Source organism: Vespula vulgaris, chromosome 9 (assembly GCF_905475345.1).
Source record: "Vespula vulgaris chromosome 9, iyVesVulg1.1, whole genome shotgun sequence".
Lineage (NCBI taxonomy): Eukaryota > Metazoa > Arthropoda > Insecta > Hymenoptera > Vespidae > Vespula > Vespula vulgaris.
Genome location: NC_066594.1, coordinates 2,574,353 through 2,592,189, shown reverse-complemented (window position 1 = coordinate 2,592,189; position 17,837 = coordinate 2,574,353). Strand labels below are relative to the sequence as shown.

The 17,837-nt window shown below is 27.5% G+C and overlaps 3 protein-coding genes across 9 annotated transcripts; 2 read left to right on the top strand and 1 right to left on the bottom strand.

Moving 5' to 3' along the window:
• Positions 1 to 962: 962 nt before the first annotated feature.
• Positions 963 to 3,783, bottom strand: LOC127066493 (metalloendopeptidase OMA1, mitochondrial-like). Of its 2 annotated transcripts, XM_051000315.1 has the most exons (8): positions 3,405 to 3,783; positions 2,571 to 2,934; positions 2,373 to 2,512; positions 2,100 to 2,273; positions 1,919 to 2,026; positions 1,625 to 1,825; positions 1,367 to 1,543; positions 963 to 1,281 (listed from the first exon to the last, which is right to left on the bottom strand). In XM_051000315.1, the coding sequence occupies exons 2-8, from the start codon at positions 2,920 to 2,922 to the stop codon at positions 1,180 to 1,182; spliced, it is 1,254 nt and encodes a 417-aa protein (XP_050856272.1). In that variant the 5' UTR covers positions 2,923 to 2,934; positions 3,405 to 3,783; the 3' UTR covers positions 963 to 1,179. The 2 variants fall into 2 exon arrangements, with proteins under 2 accessions (XP_050856272.1, XP_050856273.1); XM_051000316.1 differs by lacking the exon at positions 3,405 to 3,783 and having other exon boundaries at positions 2,571 to 2,946.
• Positions 3,784 to 4,127: 344 nt separating this feature from the next.
• Positions 4,128 to 14,066, top strand: LOC127066489 (microtubule-associated serine/threonine-protein kinase 3). 6 transcript variants are annotated; one of them, XM_051000298.1, is made up of 22 exons: positions 4,317 to 4,799; positions 5,690 to 5,903; positions 6,007 to 6,086; positions 6,198 to 6,300; positions 6,542 to 6,605; positions 6,807 to 6,906; positions 6,990 to 7,201; positions 7,307 to 7,382; positions 7,457 to 7,687; positions 7,777 to 8,008; positions 8,079 to 8,413; positions 8,521 to 8,693; positions 8,772 to 8,842; positions 8,922 to 9,149; positions 9,246 to 9,473; positions 9,569 to 10,157; positions 10,407 to 10,588; positions 10,707 to 10,927; positions 11,049 to 11,384; positions 11,627 to 11,692; positions 11,981 to 12,461; positions 12,544 to 14,066. In XM_051000298.1, the coding sequence occupies exons 2-22, from the start codon at positions 5,729 to 5,731 to the stop codon at positions 13,452 to 13,454; spliced, it is 5,094 nt and encodes a 1,697-aa protein (XP_050856255.1). In that variant the 5' UTR covers positions 4,317 to 4,799; positions 5,690 to 5,728; the 3' UTR covers positions 13,455 to 14,066. The 6 variants fall into 6 exon arrangements, with proteins under 6 accessions (XP_050856259.1, XP_050856257.1, XP_050856255.1 ...); XM_051000297.1 differs by having other exon boundaries at positions 4,324 to 4,799; positions 6,524 to 6,605; XM_051000299.1 differs by having other exon boundaries at positions 4,330 to 4,799; positions 6,524 to 6,605; positions 9,569 to 10,127.
• A 141-nt stretch (positions 14,067 to 14,207) lies between these two features.
• On the top strand, positions 14,208 to 17,786 carry LOC127066494 (prolyl 3-hydroxylase 1-like). Its single transcript, XM_051000317.1, has 7 exons — positions 14,208 to 15,455; positions 15,521 to 15,623; positions 15,978 to 16,242; positions 16,398 to 16,722; positions 16,844 to 16,969; positions 17,045 to 17,181; positions 17,500 to 17,786. The coding sequence occupies exons 1-7, from the start codon at positions 15,377 to 15,379 to the stop codon at positions 17,635 to 17,637; spliced, it is 1,173 nt and encodes a 390-aa protein (XP_050856274.1). The 5' UTR covers positions 14,208 to 15,376; the 3' UTR covers positions 17,638 to 17,786.
• Positions 17,787 to 17,837: the final 51 nt, after the last annotated feature.

The following is a 17,837-nucleotide window of genomic DNA, read 5'->3' as shown; positions in this document are numbered from 1 at the left end:
AATACTTTAAAAGATTTATGGATACAATGAAAAACTCAAAGAGTTCATTGTCCATACTACATATATGATTGCAATGCACGACATAACACACTATATGAGCATGATATATCAAACGCTCAAAAAAAGAAAATACATGTTTATGCTGAACAATTTATAGGCAGCAAAACATTAAGCACCTGGATAAAAAAAAATCCACTACACAAATGTGGTATTCATATACCATGATATTAATATAAAAAAAAATATAATAATATACTTAAATATACATATAAACATCATGCATATAAAGAACTATAATTGCATTCAAAACTAAAAACTTAAATTATATGGACAGGATTGACTTGGAAAGCATTTAGCAAGATAGCTAATAATGCTTATAAAAGTAGATTTCTATATAATTTTGCTTTTTCTTTAGCTTATAAAAAAAAATATTAATTATATTCTATATATTACATTTTATAAAAACATGTTTCATATAATTTATACTCACATTTCACAGAAAATTATAGTTGTAATTAGCAGTATATACAATTATATTTTTGATTTTTATTTTTTTAGGAAGTAAATTGTGATATATATAGATAATAAAACCTTAATATGACTACTAATATTTTTTCTAACATTGATTTTGTAAATTAACAAACGTAAATAATTAATACGTTTACGTTTATATCTATAAAGAAGTTCTTCTAACACACACATACACATATATATAAATTTATTCTGTTAAAACCTTTGAATCCAAATTGATGAATATTAAAATCCTCTATATATGTATGCACATATAAATGTTTGTATTTGTTTGTATACGAAGGTATAAATATTGTTTTCTGTGTATAAATTACTCATATCATTGTTAGTATTGTAAATATAAATATACAATAATAAAAACAAAAAAATATCATTTGTATATATAAAATTACATTTTTGCATAAATTTAGTATACCTGTACACACAAATCATAATTTTATAATATATAAATTTATTATATAAAACTTCACATTATAATAACTGATTAAAGATAACGTTATCGATTTTTTCAAGTAAAAAATCTTTAAATGGTATTCTGAATAAAACTATTTTATAAAAATAATGTGTTAGTTATAAGTTATAATACACATGTTTCTTACAAACATATTATATACTATAAACTTCTGTAGCGTTTACATCTTGTGTACATTATGTTATTATTATTCCTTTTTGTTTAAAATAAAATTCGTGGTCTTTCAAAGTGCGTTTGTAAAATGTATTTCTTGGATCAATTGGATTTAATTCTGGACACTGAAAAACAGTATAATATATTTTACATACAAAAATAAATTAAATTTACTTTACTAGTACAAAGTGATACTTATTAAAAACATACACCAGATGATTTCATTAATTCTATTGCCTTTGTTATTTTTTTATTTAAACTTTTCTCTCTGTCTCCATGAGCAGGATGTGTTGATAGCCAAGGTACAACTTTGGATGCTAATTTCATTTCTGAAAGCACTCTCATAGTACCCCAAAACACAACTGCTTCACGTACATCTACACAGGCCTTAAAAGAATCATATGTTCTGTATTTTGTAGATTTCGTATGATAGAATATGTTTCTAAAAACTTTAACTGAATGACTTACTTTTGCAGCTAATTTTAATCCCACCTCATCAGCTTCGTTTTCTAATGATCTACTATATGGTAAATTATGTAAAAGATTTACAATATGTTGTCCAATCACGTGTAAAAGAAATGCTAATGAATCAGGAAAACTTGCCCAAAGTAACAAAATAGGAATTGTCATTAAAACATCTATTAATAGTGCATGCGAAAATTGTTCGACCTAGTAATACATAAAAACCATAGTAGTTATTACTAGTAACTTGTAATAATAGAATTGAACTTAGAAATAATTTGTTATTTTCCTATTAATTACCGAATGCAATAGCAATGCATGTGCCATTTCATGAGCAAGTATAACACTTAATTGATCATCATTATCGATAATGTTCAAAATACCCAAAAAGACGAATATATTTCTTTCCTAAAAATTATCTAACTTAAAATTACGAGAATATTTAAGTATAAAATAGAATTTTCTTTTCTGTGATACATGCAGGTAAAACATAAGCGTTTTTTATAGGAGAATCAATAATAGTTAATGTCCAATTTTTATTTTCGATAGAAATCAAGTCTCTATTTTTAATCAATATATTTTCTATAATTTTGATAAGTCTTTTATATGCAGGATGATCTTTTGCTACTAATAATCCTTTATGTTCCTCTAAATGCTGAAAGATAAACAAAATATAATATTTTTTCAGTAAGATATCTTGTTAATTATATTTATAATTAAAAATACAATAAGATATGTAACGCCTAAATCTCACCATTTCAAGAACTAATTGGCCTAATGCAGCTTGTTCTTTTTTATTAAATATTATAAATCGCTTTCGTTTAGTTATTGGATCAGTTTCAAGATGTATTACATAATAAATAATAAACATTAAGAATAATAGAACCAATGATCCTAAAAAATTATAAGAACTCAACATTATTATTTTCATAAAATATATTAATTTATTTACCTAAAAATATGTTTCTGTTTTCTCTAAACATCAGTTTATAATATTCTTGTTCTTGTGTTGATTTCTTTTGCCACCATCGTTTAATACCACGTCCAAGTATAAATGCACTCAATCTCAAAATTGGACGTAAGATAACAGCAAAAATTGGTGGTATATATAATTTAGATGTTGTATGAAAATTACATACTTTTTGATAATTTATATTTTTTAATTGTTTTAAAGATACCTTCGTATGTAATATACAAATTTTAGAATATCTAATAGATTGATGATTTGGAATTATACAAATCATAGATCTTATTTTAAAATAGTGGATATGTCGAAGTTTTATTGCTTTTTGTATCCAGAGCATATTGAAAAATTACTGTAAAAATGATAGAATTATTTCTATCTTAGATTTGTTCAACAACTTTTTCTAAAGATATAAACAAAAATACAATATAATTATGAAGAGAAAAAATGAGAAATTTTGTAAATTATACAATATTTTCTTTCATAGAAGATATATATTCTTTTTATATTAAAAGCATAAAAATTTTTTAAATACATTTCATAACTATTTAAATATATTACAAAAATGATATTATCGACAACAGATAATTTATATTAATTCTATAAATTATTCCATAAAAATAACTCTTCAAGCACTATAATTTTTCGATGCATAGTATTGTTTTATAATAAATATTTTTATATTTTAAAAAATATTTGTATAAATAATGATATATTTATTAGAAGACTTCGTTTATATTCTCATGTTTTTACTATGTTCATACATGTTATATAAATTCCTTAAATTCTATATTGTATTCAGTTATATTAGAAATTACTTACATAAGTCGAAATCCTTATTTCTTTTTAATATAATTTTATATGCTTTATCGTTAAATAAATTTGTATACAAAATAACCTCTATGCGATGAAATTTAAATAATCAATATTATTCATAACATCATATGAATTCTAAGATTATCGATCTGGTTTAATCGTTTGTAACTTCATTATACAAAAAATTATATAGCTTTTATAGTTATCAAACTTGTATTAATGTAGTAATATCAAAAATTCGTAGTTTTAATTTTTACCAGCATCAAACTACTATGCGTTTCTAATGACTAGTTGGTAAGATAGAGCATAACATTTGAAAATGACAAAAGATAAATTAATTTTGATGTAACGAGTTGGTAAGTATTCTACATTATCTACAGAATTCGGATAAGTGAAAAAAAATATATGCTGTGTATATATATATATATTTGCTTTACTATTATAATAATAACTCGTAAGAATACTTTAAATCTGAATTGCGTAAACATTAACGATGTATTTAAAGTTTAAATAAATTATTAAAAATAGATTATTTTAAATAAAACGATTTATTTTTATCGTTAATTCAAAATAATTTCTACTTTATTTTAAAACAAATTGTTTCAGTAAAAAATCTTATTCTAAATCTCATTCGAAACATCTCATATTTATACTTTTGTAAATAATAAAAATGCTTTAGGTGTTATCGATCGGCGAATTTTCTAACATGTATTCATGAACTACAAAAGCAGTATTTGTTCGATCTTTACTTAGATATTCATTCAGATAAAATAGAAACCTATCTAGATAAAATTTGTAATAATTAAACGTTACTTCGATTACGATCAATATTTATTTATTATTTTTCTCGAATGTAATATATTTTCTATTTCTATCTCGTATAGAAACAGATCTGACCTAGAGTATAAACGATTGAATATAGGTAAATACAAATGTATGTAGATGTATATAGATGTATATAGATGATTAATCAGATGAGTGATCTACTTAGGAATGAAATAATTTTTCAAATTTTGACGAATTATTTGAAAAAGAAAAAGAAGGAAAACACTATTTATAAGGAAAATAAAAAATATCTGATTTTAACACCTGATGTCGTTTTAACTTTTCACAACATGGCGTCCGACAGAGGGAAGTATAGGACAAACATCAAGAAACGAACAGTATGCTTGTACTATATACAAATATAAAGTGTCATACAGTGCGGCCATGGATGCATGTATTTGCGCGTGCACGAGTGAGGCTCTCTGTATACGTCCGTCATGAGTCAAAATTTACGGTTCTTTCATATTTCGTGATTAATGTCTTCGTCAACAAAAAGAATGCAAATTTAGTCTCGGAACTACAACACCTGCTCAATCCTATGGACTGTTATCCCACGAGGATGACTCTTTCTGCCCGGTAATCAAAACTTAATTCGACTTTATGTGTATCGCTTATTCTGTCTCGTGAATACTGTGCGTCTCTTTCTTCATTCGTCTTCGCGTTTGAACTTGTTATATTATAGATTTTTCATAAAATAATATCCAACTACTTATTTTAAATAATACATTAATTTATCAAAACGATCATTGTTGATTTTAATCATTCACGTACTTCGTATTTTTTCTATACGTCAGAAACGGATTTATATTCTCACGACTCATTGTTTTAACGTTCTTCTATCAGTATGGGAAATTCTTGTCATTTTAACTGAATTATGCATAATTTTCATAGGACTTATTTCTATATTACTTATCAAACGTTCGTCATTGCTTAACTTATACATTTTTACTGAAGGTAACAAATTGTAAATGCAACATATATATATTAACGACTTAAATTATTACCGTTTTTAATGCTAAAATACAATGTCTAATGATGTATGTCTTTAACTACTAATCAATTTTAAAATGTTATCAATTTTACAATAGGATGAATAAGAAATAGATTTATATATATATGTGTGTGTATATATATATATAAAAGTTATATACAAAATTGTATAATATCATGTAGTTGTTGAGTGATAATATCTATTTGTGCTTTCTATAGATAATTTCGGGAAGAAATTAGATAAAAAACTTATAAATATAAAATAAGATTTAATTGTTTTTCTATTAGTTTAATAATACTTTTTACTATTATACATATCACGTATCAATGTGGACAATAATATTTATAGTGATGAAGCTCAAAGAATATTTTAGTTATCTGTTTTTTATTTTTTGTTTATTTTTCTTTTATTATACATATAACACATACATTCAATATTTATGTTCAGATATATAAAAATTGTTTTTCATTTGCAGTTAAATTCTAACAATTGAATAAAACAAAAGTTTGCAAGTATGGAACAAAGTAGAAATAGACCAAGTAGACCACGTCTACGTTCACATGGTAACTCTGCACGAGTTCTTGTGTTCGATCAAATAGAATCAGATGATACCAATTGTAGCACAGAACAAACACGTAATCGTCCTACAATATCAAAGATAGAAAGTAAAGAAGCTCCTGTTCGACCAGGTTAATATAATTTCCTTTTATAATATTGTTCAGAAAATCTATATCAAGTTATATGACCAATGTAAAGTTTCTACGTAATTATATTAAAGTAAAAAATTTACAGTTAGTGGAGAATTATCAAATTTAGTTCGTATGCGGAATTCAGCTATTGGAAAATCAGCTCCTTCTTTATCAGTTCATATGGTTAGTATATATGTCATAAAATTATTATTATTATTCAATAAATCAAACAATAATATCATATTTTTTTATTAGGTCTATATTTAAAATATTATATTTTTTTTCTCTCCATAGCGTGATCCAAACATTCCTCGACGATCTGCTAAAGCAGCACATCGTAAATCATTCATTGCAACAACATCGCCTACTTTACCACGTTGCCATTCACCTTTATCTGGTATATCAAGAATACATTACTTTTATAATTTTCTGCTTTTAAAAATAGTCGAAAGGAATAAAGTGAAAAAGGTTTTTATGAAAGATTTGATATAATAAGAGTTTGTAATTTTATAAAATTGTAATTATAGAATATTATAAAAGTAAGATATTTTATATTTTTTTTTTGTACTTGTTATTTATAGGAAATAGTAAATTAATTTATTCGCTGTTTCCCAATACAGCTTTCATCCCAATTGTAGGCAGTCCTCTAGAAAGTCCTAGGATGTCATCCAGTCCACATTTTGCTTTTGCTCCTGTTAAAAGGTATATAACTCATTTGTTTTGTTTTTTTTTCTATTTTTCTCAATAAATTTTTTTCAATTAGTGTATAAAGAAATATGTCATAAGTATCTTTTATGATTTACAAATTGAAATATATTCTTATATTTATTAACAAATTATTAATATAATATAAATTAATTTTTGTATATTAAATAATATAATACAAAGATAATTATATTTTAGGATTGGAGGTGCTACAGGGACTGGTGATGGTAGAAGATGGTCAGTTGCAAGTTTACCTTCTAGTGGCTATGGGACAACACCTGGTTCAAGTAATGTTTCGGTATGTAATTTCACGTACTAAAAAATATATTGAAAGTATATATAAACCCATGAATTATATTAAAATATTATATATATTCTTAGTCACAGTGTTCGAGTCAAGAACGTTTACATCAGTTACCAAACGTTCCAACTAAAGATGAACTACGCATGTTATCTTGTCACTTTTCTAAGCCTGGTACACCATGTTCATCACATCCAGGTTTTCCTGGTTCCAGTATATCTACCATTTCTGGTAGTCTTGAAGAAGAAGGTCGTAAATCGCCATTACATCGACCGCGGTCACGAAGCTTAAGGTATAAATTACATGACAAATCTGACTTTCATAGAATTTAATATTTATATGATTATATAACCGATTTAAAAAATTATTATTAACAAAATACTAATTGTAATTGTAGTAGTCCGAGTCGATCTCCTGTTCTTGATAGCGAGATTGTCATGATGAATACTTTGTACAAAGAACGATTTCCAAAGGTATGATTTATGTAAAAATAATATATGATAAAAAAAATAGTTCAATTTATTAATGTAATATATGTTTCAATCAGGCTACACAACAAATGGAAGAACGTTTAACAAATTTTATTAATGAAAACAAGGAAATCGATGAATATGAAGTAGTGGCACATATGACTCCAGATTCTTTACCAATTTTACGTTTTGTTCATCATCAAGTAATTGAAATGGCAAGAGACTGTTTACAAAAGTCACAAGAAAAATTGATCACAACAAGATACTTTTATGAAATGAGTGAAAATTTAGAACATTTATTAATGGAGGTATGTCAATAGTATTTCAATATAAAGATTAATGAATATTTATTTAAACATAAATTTATGATCATTGATAATAATTTTCATATTTATAGACCAAGGAAAAATCATTAGAAGCTGCAACACGATTGACTGGTTTAATAAAAAAACTTTTACTAGTGATCTCACGTCCAGCGCGATTATTAGAATGTTTAGAATTTGATCCAGAAGAATTTTACCATTTACTCGAACAAGCTGAGGGTCAAGCTAAATTTAATGCAGGAATAAAAACTGACATTCCTCAGTATATCATCAATAAACTTTCTTTGAATAGAGATCCAATAACTGGTATATTACTTAATTTTTGCATATCTTAAATAAAAATTATTACTATATCTTTTTGTTATATCTTTTCCAGAATTACAGGAAGATTTGAATAAGCTTGAAGATTCTGCAAGTTCTAGTGATAGTAACATACAATTAACGTCGAGTCCTAACAAAGATGATGATAAATCTCAACGTGTTCCTTGTGAAAGTGATTATGAGGTATTAAAACTTATTAGCAATGGAGCATATGGAGCAGTGTATTTAGTTAAAGAAAAGACGACTAGACAGAGATTTGCGATGAAGAAAATTAATAAAAATAATCTAATGCTTCGTAATCAAGTGGAACAAGTGTTTGCTGAAAGAGATATAATGAGTTTCACAGATAATCCTTTCGTGGTATCAATGTATTGTAGTTTTGAAACGAAGGTATGTCATATATTTTAATATTATGTATTGCACAATATTAACTATTGTCGAAATATTATTTTCATAAATAATACATGATATATAAATGTTAATTTTTATCATTTCAGAAACATTTATGTCTTGTAATGGAATATGTTGAAGGTGGAGATTGTGCAAATCTTTTAAAAAATATTGGTCCTCTTCCATCAGATATGGCAAGATTTTATTTTGCAGAGACTGTTTTGGCTGTAGAATACCTGCATAGTTATGGTATTGTTCATAGGGATTTGAAACCTGACAAGTAAAATTATTTTAATCACATAAACTTTGTATGTTATTAGTTTATTTTATATTTACTAATTAAAATTTTATGTTTCAGTTTACTTATTACAGCATTAGGTCACATTAAACTTACAGATTTTGGTCTTAGTAAAATGGGACTTATGTCTCGTAAGTTAATGACTTAATATAGCTAAGTAATTATATTTCTTTTTTTGCAATAATTTAATATGTATATTTAACTTTACAGTGGCAACAAATCTTTATGAGGGATATATAGATAGAGATACTCGACAATTTTCTGATAAACAAGTATTTGGTACACCTGAATATATCGCACCAGAAGTTATATTAAGACAGGGATATGGAAAACCTGTTGATTGGTGGTCTATGGGAATTATACTTTATGAATTTCTTATTGGTTGTGTACCCTTTTTCGGCGAAACACCTGAGGAACTGTTTGCTCATACTGTTAATGGTTAGTATTAATATTCGTAAATAATAATATTTGTTTCACAAACATATTGTTATAATATGTTAAGAACATAATCCATAATTGAATTTTTCTTTTTAGATGACATAGAGTGGCCAAGTGAGGATGATTGGCTAGTTCATCCTGAAGCTAAAGATATTATAACTGTATTGCTACAACAAAGTCCTAGAGATCGATTAGGAACTGGCGGTTCACATGAAGTTAAAGAACATCCTTATTTTTATGGCGTTAATTGGAATAGTCTTCTTAGACAAAAGGCTGAATTTGTACCACAATTAGTTGATGATGAGGATACGAGTTACTTTGATAGTAAGATATCTATAGTTTACTGCATGATGCTGAATTGCTTTTCATATATATTTAAGTATTAATTAATCTCACGAATACTTCATATAATTTTTTAGCTCGTATGGATAGATATAATCACGATATAGGCGATGATACAGATGACACTGATGATTCTCCTTTATTTGGATCATTTTCTTCGTATTCTCCACAATCACGGAAAATTTCTCAAAGCCGTCCACAACAAACAAACATAGAGCCAGAAGTGGATTCTAAGAAACAACCATTCCATACTGAGTTAGAAAGCACAGTTTCACAACTTTCTCTTGTATCAAATACATCTATTACTACTACTACTACTATTACTACTACTACTACTACTACTACATCCAAACTCTTAGAAACGAGTCAAAATTCAGAGAAAAGTCGGTCGCTTCTTTCTATGAAGACAACTCCATGTGTCGAAAATCTGAACAGGCCTACAAAGTCAAGTATATCATCTGTTGGTTCTACTTCTATTGGAAGCAGTGAATCGCAATTAACTGTGGTCAAAAATATTCAATCAGAGAATACTTCTATTAATTTGAGTACACCAGATTCTTCACAAACAGAATCTGAAGACATCAGCCCACAGATACAAAGGAAACGTCACACACATTCTCGTGATAAGCTGCCCAGGTTCAGTATTCCTATTGATGATGAGCACATGTGAGTCATTTGACCTATATCCTTGCCAATATACACGTAAATCAATAGTTTTCTCCCTGTTGTTCTATTATGGGTTTTATTTTATAATGATTCTTCCCTTATTTTCTTTTTTGTTCAATACGTCGATATTATTAAATATTAAATCAAGCAATGTCACGAATCCAATTTCCTACATCTCTTTTCATCACCATGATTTTAATTAATATAAAGTAAATTACTTGCTTATATATATATGTTATATATTTATAGATTGGATTTAACAGCAGCAAACAAGGAGATTCTGGAGGATAAACATAATTCCAGTACTGATTCCTTTGAATCTTATAACGCAGTTCCCATTTTACCGGCAAATAAGTCAAAGTCAAGGTCTGTTATTAAGTCTGCATCGACTAGTGGCTTATCACTAGTAATACCGACTAGTGAATTTACTTGTATGTATCTAAATTATCATAAAATTTCGTTTTTATAATCGTTATTTTAAATAATTATTGATATTTTTTATCAGAATAATATTATTACATTTATTGTTTAATATATCTATACTTTTAGATGATTCTCTGGTCAGTAATCAATCTATTGAGTCACCTGGTGGATCTTCTACAGCTTCTTCGAGAGATACGTCCCCATGTCGAGAATTAAGTCCTCTTGTAACCAGTTTGAAACCTCCAATTATTATAAGAAGAGGACCATGTGGATTTGGTTTCACAGTGCATACCATCAGAGTTTATTATGGTGACAGTGATTTTTACACTATGCATCATTTAGTGATGGTATGTTCGCAATATATCTTATTTGGAACTTAATTCATTCATTCGGTTGAAAAAGTGTAAATATTAAAATATATACATTCAACTGTAATTTTAACTGTAAAATTTATGTATTCAACTGTAGGCAGTTGATCAGTCAAGTCCTGCATTTGAAGCTGGTTTGAGGCCAGGGGATTTGATAACGCATATAAATGGAGAACCTGTACAAGGGTTATATCACACTCAAGTTCTCCAGTTAATGCTGAGTGGCGGTGATCACGTCACTTTACGTAGTACGCCTTTAGAAAACACCAGTATTAAATCTGGTGGTAGAAAAAGAGATCTCACTCAAAGTAAAATGGCACGCAGAACGTTTCATAAACAAAGGAAACAAAAACGAGAGCTTTCTGACAAGAAGCGACAAAAAACGTCTCTTTTTAAGCGAATAAGTTCGAAACGTGCTAGTGTAGAGATGCAACAGGTATACATGAGAATTGTCATTCTTTCACTAATTTTCCTGATCTATTATATCAAATGATTGTACATATGTACAGCAATTTTTATGTTTCACACGAAAACTTTAAGATATTTTAATGATAGCATAGTGCTTAAACTTCACTGCATATTTTTTGCACACATGTATCAGTGCCAGAGAAATTAAGCAAACAACATAATACAAGCTACACACTCGTTACGTTAAGTGCATTTTATGTTTTATTGCAGCCATTAAGTATCAATTGTCCATTGTCAGCACCCATTCTGTCCAGTGACAACAAACCTCCACTTATGGTATGATTTCTTTTATACATTTTTTAGCTTCGTATACTTTTTGGCAGTTTATTTATTTATTTATTTATTTATTTTTTTTATTTCGTTGAATATATGTTATTCATTATTTGGTTCATATTTATACCAAAGCTTCTTATACCACAATTGAAATATACAGATGAATTAATTTTTTTGACATATGCGTCCATTTTACAGAAATGAGCGCATTCAACACATACTACGCTTTTAAACAAGTATAAGACAAAATACTATGACGTCGTACATTTTAAATATACTACATTCTTTCAGATGGCTGCAGGAATTTGTTCACCCTCAATGGTGACCCCTAGTCGATCTTTTCAATCCTTCACACGTTCTCAGGATATTACACCTTATTATGGTGCATGTACAAAATCCGTCTGTAGTCCTTCTCCACCAACAAATCGTACTAATTCAGAATCCTATCATTCAACTGGAAATTCAAGTCCATGTTCAAGTCCAAACTCTTCTTCACCAGGTTCTAATATTTCTATTGGAAATTTGTCAAATCAATCACATTATCAAAGACCAAGTACTTTGCACGGTTTAAAGCATAAATTACATACAGCAGCAAAGAATATCCATTCTCCAAATCGTAGGAAGTCTGTAGGGCATATACCTTTATCTCCTTTAGCTAGAACTCCCAGTCCATCACCACTCCCTGCTAGTCCAACAAGAAGTCCAAGTCCTTTAGCATTTCCCACAGGACATCAACCTGGTAGTTCTAATACTACGCAATCATACAGTCCAGGTATTATCAAAACTACATTTTTATTATAAATACTTGGATATAATCGGTATTGTGATATAATCATTCGTTTAATTTATTTTAGGTGTTTGTTTGTCAGCACCTAGTAGTCAGAAGAAAGGATATGGACGTCCAAAATCGGCAGAACCAGGGTCACCACTTTTAAGAAGAGCTCTCAGTCCCGATAGATTGCATCCTCGTTCAGCGGAAAATAAAACATCGATATCGCCATTGGCAAATACCGTCGTAAAAGTAACACCACGTGTGACAATTGCTCAAACGTCTCATGCTGAAATTTCCGAAGAGGCTAGTGAAATGAATAAAGAAAGCAGTGATATGAAAGGAGAGAAGAAAGTGTGTACAGAACCGAAAACCGTAGTCGATTATCCTAAATTAACACATGGTATATCGATTAATATAGCAAACGTTGGTATATCTAATGCTTGTGGAAGTACACAGTTACCAAGAATAGCTGAAGAAAAAGATTCGCCAACTGGAACTAAGAGCGATGATTATACATCGAAAGAAGTTATGGTGCCTGTAGAGAAAAATGAAAAAAATGAGAAAAATGATGCACGTAACGATCGAATATTATTAGAAGATAAAAATGTAACTTACAATAACGAATCCCGCAGTGTTTATCCTAACGAAATCAGTGTGAGTAATCTAGAATCACGAAATAATGAAGCAATAAAGGACATCGTCCATCAAAACGAATCACCGGATACACTATCTCATGGTGCTGCTGGTGTGTCTCCAATGACGTTAGAGCAAAAACAATTGAAGCGTAATGAAACGGAGATCAAATTAACTTCATTTAATTCGGGTGCTCTCGAACAATCAACTTCTAGCAAGAGTAATGTAGATAACACTCAAGAGTGTCGGAAAATATTAAAGAAATACAAAATCGATACTTTAGATGACTCGAAAACTCGGGACGATTCAATACGTTCGTGTGAAAACAGTGAATTCGTAAGTGAAAAAAAAAATATCTAATTATGTGTGCGCGTAACCATTTACTTTGAAAAACTGATTTTAGAAATAGGTTCAGCATAAAACTTAGTAGCAAAAAGTATCAATATTTGACTATAATCAGTAATGCTTGTGGAAAAAAAGAAAAAGAAAAAAAAAAAAAAAGGAAAATCTCCATTTCGCGTTTTTTGATGTGAAAATGAAGTCGCGATGGAGAAAAAGAAAGAGAGTCATTTATCGTAACTGTAAAAGTATTATGTATCGTGTATAAGTCTATACGTCGTTTGAGATATCAATCTGTGTGATAATACTCTTAACTATTCTCTTGCTATATCATTGTTCAAGTCAAATTTGTTAAATTGAGCTCATTGCTAGTTACAGTTTTAAAAAATATTTGTGTTGAAAGTTATACGCTTCCATTAAATAATTGTTTACAAAGGAGTAAATTACTGATATTTTAGAATAGTTTTGTCCCGCCATACGCTTAGTAAAAGAAATAAGATCAAAATAAGCAAAAATAAAAAAAAGTACCTTAAAGAATTCCAAGAATTTTGAATTTTTATTTAAGTTAATAAAGTTTGTTGGGTATATTAAAGAAAAAAAAAAAAAAAAAAAAAAAGAAAGAAAAAAAAGAAACTTAGATTTAGAAACTATAATTTGTAACTTTATAATTTGTTATATTATATGGTAGTCAAAAATAATTCGTAAAATCTGTGATCGTTGAGACGCGCCATTATATTACATATATATTAAATATAAAATTAAATTTGAAACACGAATTTACAAGTATAAGATATTTAAACTTTAAATGATAACACATTGCAATTTTTAATCATCGTCAATTTTATTCCCTAATGTATTATCGAATATGGGAAATATCGAAAGAATTATTGACTTCGTCGTGTCCGGTCAATATAATTTATAACATACTTCATAAGAAATATTACTTGTCAAATTGATATATATGTATGTATATATATATATATAATGTATTTACATACATATATATCGACATATATTTATATGTATACAAAGTGCATGCATATGTATACATGTATACAAAATGTATTACAAACTTATAATTAATTTTATGGAAATAACATGATAATAATAATTGAATTTAACTATATGTGCGTATATAAGTACACACATATATACGTAAATTTAATATTATGTATGAGTCTCATTTTTATAATTGGAGAATATATTATCAATGACTGCACTTGTATACTCTGTTTCACTGATTGTAATCAGAAGAAACAGTGCTATCGACTAATGATCTTGTCTTTTGTAATGAACTCAGAAATATTGTGAAATTGCTTGAAGAAAATTTTCTGGGACATTCTTATCAATACACGAATACAATCATCATTGAGGCAGAGTGTACTTAAAGGTACACATTCGCGCACACATCGACTTATATTAATCGGACGGTTCTATATATATATAATATATATATATAATATATATATAATATATATATGTGTGTGTGGCCTGATATACATATAATGATATATAATATAACATTTTTAACTTCAATATAGTATTGATCGTAGAATGCTTCAAGAATGCTTCAATTAATGTCGTTTATTTAAATCTGTATTCCTTAAATGATTAGAAATTAAGAGAAAATTTTGTCGTATAATGAATGAACGAATTAAACGCATATCTTGGAAACATTGCAGCTATATAGTCTTTTAAGATAAATAGGTCTAGATCATCGAATGGTGTGTTTGTGTGTATCATCATACATCATGTGGTAACTTTCCTATGGCGTGCATTTTATATATATATATATACACATACATATAACATACATATGGCAGTAATAGACTGCCTTTTCTGTATCTGTATTATTTCTTCCGACATCATCATCATCATCATTGCTATCATCATCGTTAATAGATAATTCAATTGAAATAATTAAAGCATAACATATAAATTTTATGTTTGGCGACATGAAAGTCCATGTAGTTTTATTAATATTATCCTGTTTAACGTGGACAATTGCTGATGTAGATTTTGGTAAGATTTTTTAAGCGTAGGAAGGTTATGTTTTTGTATAAAACGAACGTTCCTTCAAAACGTAGATACAGATTTGACATTATCGGAGTTATACGAGAGTGCTGTGGAAGCATATCTAAATGAAGAATGGGATGAGTGTATTAAAAGGTTTACCAAGGCTTTACATGGGTACGTTTTTAATAACATATTATTGATAACATGTATTTTATTTATTCAGGAGATTATCGATTATAAAAAAAAAAAGATAGATATTTTTAATTAAATTATTTTTAATCGTTAAGAGGTTCGATTGTTGGATCTTACAATGGCATAATTATGTATCACATATATTGATTTTTATAATATTTAATTTTATTAGATTATTAGTAAGAGTAACTCTAAATATTGCAAATGAACGATTTCTTATACAGTTGTTTAATATCTTTATTGTGTTTATATATTAGAGTCAATAAACTGATAATTCTTTTATTAAATAACACATGCTATTGTTTATGATTTTTTATAAGAATTATTTGTATACAGGTATAAAATCTACAAACAAACATTAATAAAATGTCGAAGAAATTGTGCAATGGAAGCAGAAGGATGGCAACCATTTTATCCAGAGAATATAGAAGATTTACATTTTTATGAAAAAAAAGTACGTGAGACTCTTTGTTTAATGAAGTGTAATCAAGATTATAAGGATATTGCTAATAAAGAAAAACTTAAACGATTACCTGTTGATATGGAAAGGAAGTTCATAGAACATCGTGTTTATGAATATTTGCATATATGTTATTATCAGGTAACAAAGTAATTATAGTCATTCTTATAATATTTATAATACAAAATATTATTTAATAAAAAATAATTTTATTTAGATTTATTGAAAATAAATTTATTTGAAATTTATAAATATTATTCTTGACATACTTCTAATAATTACTTAATTATACATAGAAAAATCATTTCCAAGATGCAGCTAATGCAGTCTTCACTTTTTTGGTCATGCATCCGCACCATAATATGAGTGCTAACAATTTGAAATATTATCTCACCTTACCAGGTGTACATGCAGATAATGTTTCGAACTTGGAGATGTCACATTTCTTAAATGCTTATACTACTGGTGTGTCAGAATATGAAAAGCAAAATTACAAGGAGTCAGTTAAATTGTTTGAAAATTCTTTGAGAGATTACTTGAACTCGGAAAACGAATGTAGGATCTATTGCGAAGGACCTTTTGATCAAGGATGGCATCCTGAATTCACATCTTTATTAGCAAGTAATATGAACTATAAATAAATAAATATATATATATAAATTAAAAAATTTAATGAATGTTAAATTTCTTATAATGTAAAATTATTGGAAGAACACTAGTAATAGAAAATTATATTTTTTAGATCACTTTGCTTACTCTCTGAAATGTAAACGTAGCTGTTCGCGTTTACTCAATTATGTGAATGGTGAAAATCGAGATGACCTACTCAAAAGCCACTACAATTATTTGCAATTTGCTTATTATAAATGTAAATATTTTAACATAATTGTAAGTATAAATTGATATATGAAATAAACATTTTTAACGTGTATTGTTTACATAGTAGGAAATTTAGTAGCAGTAGCAAAAGCAGTTGAAAGCTATTTATTATTTGATCCAGTAGATGAAACAATGTTAAACAATAAAAAATATTATCTTGGATTACCGAAAGTAAGAGAGGAATATTTTGTTCCACGAGAGGTAATCTTATGATTTTAGTTTTCTAAAAAGTGCAATAGAAAATATACATATGTATATATACAGTAGAACCTCAGTTATTCGAATTAATCGAGAGACATGGATATTTGGATAATAAAACGTTATTTTCTTATTGCACTTATTGTAACTAGTTACTATATTGCACTTTATTGTAACTAGTTACTGTGATAAACTAAATCCTTACTGATATACAATAAATAATTTGGGTAATCGAGGTTCTATTATATATATTTAGATAAACAAAAATTTTTATGTACATACATTGCTATTCACATATTAATATTCGATTATTTACTTTAGGAAGCACTTGCTTATATGAAGAGACAAGAATATGAACGAAGAATTTTGCGTTACATTTCTGAGGAATTTACAATCCTAACTGCAGAACTGAAACATGCATTAAATAAAACGAATAACGAAGAAAATGAAGTTCATTAAATTTTCATCAAAATAACTTTTTAAGATCCTAATTGTTACTTGTCTATGGCCTGTATTATATATGCATGTGTATGTGTATGTGTTATACGTTATATATATATATATATATATATATATATATATATATATATATAATAAAAAATTTATATCGCTTACTTGTGTTTACGTACGTATGATATTACGTTCATGCATGTATGTAC

Bases quoted from the DNA above. Each gene is read 5' to 3' on its own strand.
- LOC127066493 (XM_051000315.1), bottom strand. From the start codon at position 2,922: ATGCTCTGGATACAAAAAGCAATAAAACTTCGACATATCCACTATTTT. The intron at 1,826-1,918 runs GTAATTAATAGG...ATGTATTACTAG, and splicing joins ATGCATTGCTATTGCATTCG to GTCGAACAATTTTCGCATGC. The intron at 1,544-1,624 runs GTAAGTCATTCA...GATTCTTTTAAG, and splicing joins GATTAAAATTAGCTGCAAAA to GCCTGTGTAGATGTACGTGA.
- LOC127066494 (XM_051000317.1), top strand. From the start codon at position 15,377: ATGTTTGGCGACATGAAAGTCCATGTAGTTTTATTAATATTATCCTGT. The intron at 15,624-15,977 runs GTACGTTTTTAA...ATTTGTATACAG, and splicing joins TTTACCAAGGCTTTACATGG to GTATAAAATCTACAAACAAA. The intron at 16,970-17,044 runs GTAAATATTTTA...TTGTTTACATAG, and splicing joins GCAATTTGCTTATTATAAAT to TAGGAAATTTAGTAGCAGTA.
- LOC127066489 (XM_051000297.1), top strand. From the start codon at position 5,729: ATGGAACAAAGTAGAAATAGACCAAGTAGACCACGTCTACGTTCACAT. The intron at 8,843-8,921 runs GTAAGTTAATGA...TTAACTTTACAG, and splicing joins TAAAATGGGACTTATGTCTC to TGGCAACAAATCTTTATGAG. The intron at 10,589-10,706 runs GTATGTATCTAA...CTATACTTTTAG, and splicing joins ACCGACTAGTGAATTTACTT to ATGATTCTCTGGTCAGTAAT.